General features: G+C 48.0%; 1 protein-coding gene across 1 annotated transcript in view; it reads left to right on the top strand.

The window, feature by feature from the left end:
* The window catches only part of LOC139056089 (uncharacterized), a 52,483-nt gene extending 50,391 nt beyond the window's left edge, over positions 1 to 2,092 (top strand). Inside the window, exon 13 of the mRNA XM_070533948.1 lies at positions 1,427 to 2,092. Coding sequence (XP_070390049.1) covers positions 1,427 to 1,627 — 201 coding nt within the window. The 3' untranslated portion in view covers positions 1,628 to 2,092. The remainder of the gene's footprint in view (positions 1 to 1,426) is intronic.
* The last annotated feature ends 232 nt before the right edge of the window (positions 2,093 to 2,324 follow it).

The raw sequence follows: 2,324 nt of genomic DNA, 5'->3' as shown, positions 1-2,324 counted from the left end.
AAAAGACACTCAGAAGAAAGCCCCAAAATATCCTCCTGCTAGCATGTGAAAATATGCAGCGTTAGGACAATTCTGCATATAATGCGCATATTTAGCGTTACGTTTTTTTTTTTTGCTTATAGAAGACAATTAGGATGGGTGGTGTAGTGAATCGCGTTATTGGACGACGCTGTGGAGATTTACCGACGATACGCTCCGATTCCACGTTTCTGATGCTAACGTTGAAGACAGGTACACGTTGCTGATAACCTGCGCTGTACGGTGGTTCTTGTGTTTTAGAGAGTTGCTTGTGTACAGTGCTTGTGGACAAAAAAAAACATGAACTGATCCCAACTTCGGATGGACAGGCGTTTCAGCGCGCAGCTCTTAGGCGCCCGTTCCTGAGGCAAGCGCCGGCGTTGGCGTCTTCGGTGTAAGCGAGTGAACGATCACAGCAAAGGATGGAAGAGCGAAAGCAAACTGGGGGTGAAACACGGCCATAGCGAAGAGAACGCGAGGAGGAAAGCGGAGGAGGAGGGTTTGTTGAAAGCGTGAGAAGAAAAGCGTAGTGATGCGCAAGACTGGCTCTGTGGCGACGATGACTACAAGATGGCGCCAGAGTAGCGTGCGTCGTCTGTTCCCCGATGAGGCCACCAATACCATATATGGAAACAAAACGCTGTATGTGCGGATATATGTATGCGGCGGCTGCTGTGAATAGCGTCCACACGTTGCCCACGCACTGCCTCTCGCGGCCTCACGATGAGTGAGGCAGTCCCGCCAAACTTCGCGCCGTTTGCTTCGTGCCGCACGAGACAGATTATCCGCGACAGCCACGAAATCGCGAAATTAAAACGCCTATAGAGCTGCCCTCAAATTCAACTAAATAAATTTCGTGTCAAAACCACGATGTGATTATGAGGCACGCCGTAGGGGGAGACTCCGCAAATATGTACCACCTGTGATTCTTTAACCTGCCGCTAAATCTAAGTACACGGGTATTTTCGCATTTCGCCCCCATCGTAGCGCGGCCGCCGTGGCCGGAATTCAATGCCGCAACTTCGTGCTTAGCAGCCCAACACCATAGCCACTTAGCAACCGGCAGGTTGGTCAAATGTCGCATTAGGGGGTGTTGCAATCGTCGGTGAATGTTTTAGAGAAAATACTTTTTGCCGTAAAACGTTAGTATGAAGCCTCTATAAAGAATAAAAGCTTTATGGATTTCCCAGTCATTTTTCAGTCACTTTCACCTACCTTTTGCGCAATAGCTCGACGTTACGATGGAACATGTACCAGCTAGTTCTGCCTAAGTTTATTATTCAGCTTAATTTTCACGTTGTGATTAAATTCAAGTTCTGCGTTACTGTAGCATATTCAGCCAACGTTGATTGGCTAAGGTTGTTTAGTCGTCGTAACTTACCACTCTTATTCCTTTTTCTCATTTCAGTACTGCATGCTCAGGCGTGTCTATGATCACACGACGTTTGGCTTGGCCTTATACGACCTGGAATGCGAGGACTGGGAGAAAAAGTGCACCGTTGCGAGTTCTCCCATCGCGGGCACGCAGAGGATCGGCGAAATCGTCGAATACTTCCGCGCAGTGTCCAAGCGAGCCCCCGACAAGCTGCCCTGCCAGATTAACCCATAGCAATTGCGCAAGAGGCACCTCTTTTCTCAATCGCGTAATTGATGACTTTCTGTGCCTTCTGTGTGCTGTGGTCGTCAGACCTTCGGACGACGGTGGTTATTCGGAGGCACAGACAGTTGAAGACTGGATGCTTAGCTTTTTGCGTGTAAACATGAGCGGCGCGTACAGTTCCCGCGCACACGCTTATAATAATATTTGTGTTTCTGTAGTTTCCGAAAACTTGCGAGCCTTCTCCGAACCACGCGAGAAGACAGTGCGATATTATTCCGCGCAAAGGAAGCTTCTTCTTGTCTTTCGCGTGTTTAACATAATCTAACGTGCTTACCTGTGTGGGATTGATTCCTTGCACGTGCAGGAGCTGCAATGCAATGCAGAATTTTGCAGAAGGCTTGCATCTGCGACTTCTGGTGCCTTGATATATTTTGTTTGTCTATTGTGTGAACAAAATATCTTTTTTCTGCCTGAGCTCGACGGGTCATTCCACTAAAGGTGACGCATACAGGGTGAGCAAAACAAGAACAACACTTTCAAAAAAAGAAAGGGGCGGGGTAAGCGAGAAAGGAGGAACTAGCCGTTTTCCTTCTTCAGGCCGCAGATATGCACCTGCCTTTCTCGTTTTGATGCGTTAAATTAGGATGAGGAGAAGGTTAAGCTACCTCAAATGTATACGTTTGTGGCCCGTTTGAAGTGCCATCCT

Source organism: Dermacentor albipictus, chromosome 2 (assembly GCF_038994185.2).
Source record: "Dermacentor albipictus isolate Rhodes 1998 colony chromosome 2, USDA_Dalb.pri_finalv2, whole genome shotgun sequence".
Classification (NCBI taxonomy): domain Eukaryota; kingdom Metazoa; phylum Arthropoda; class Arachnida; order Ixodida; family Ixodidae; genus Dermacentor; species Dermacentor albipictus.
Note: the sequence above shows the minus strand (reverse complement) of the source record. Positions and strands in the feature narration are given on the sequence as shown.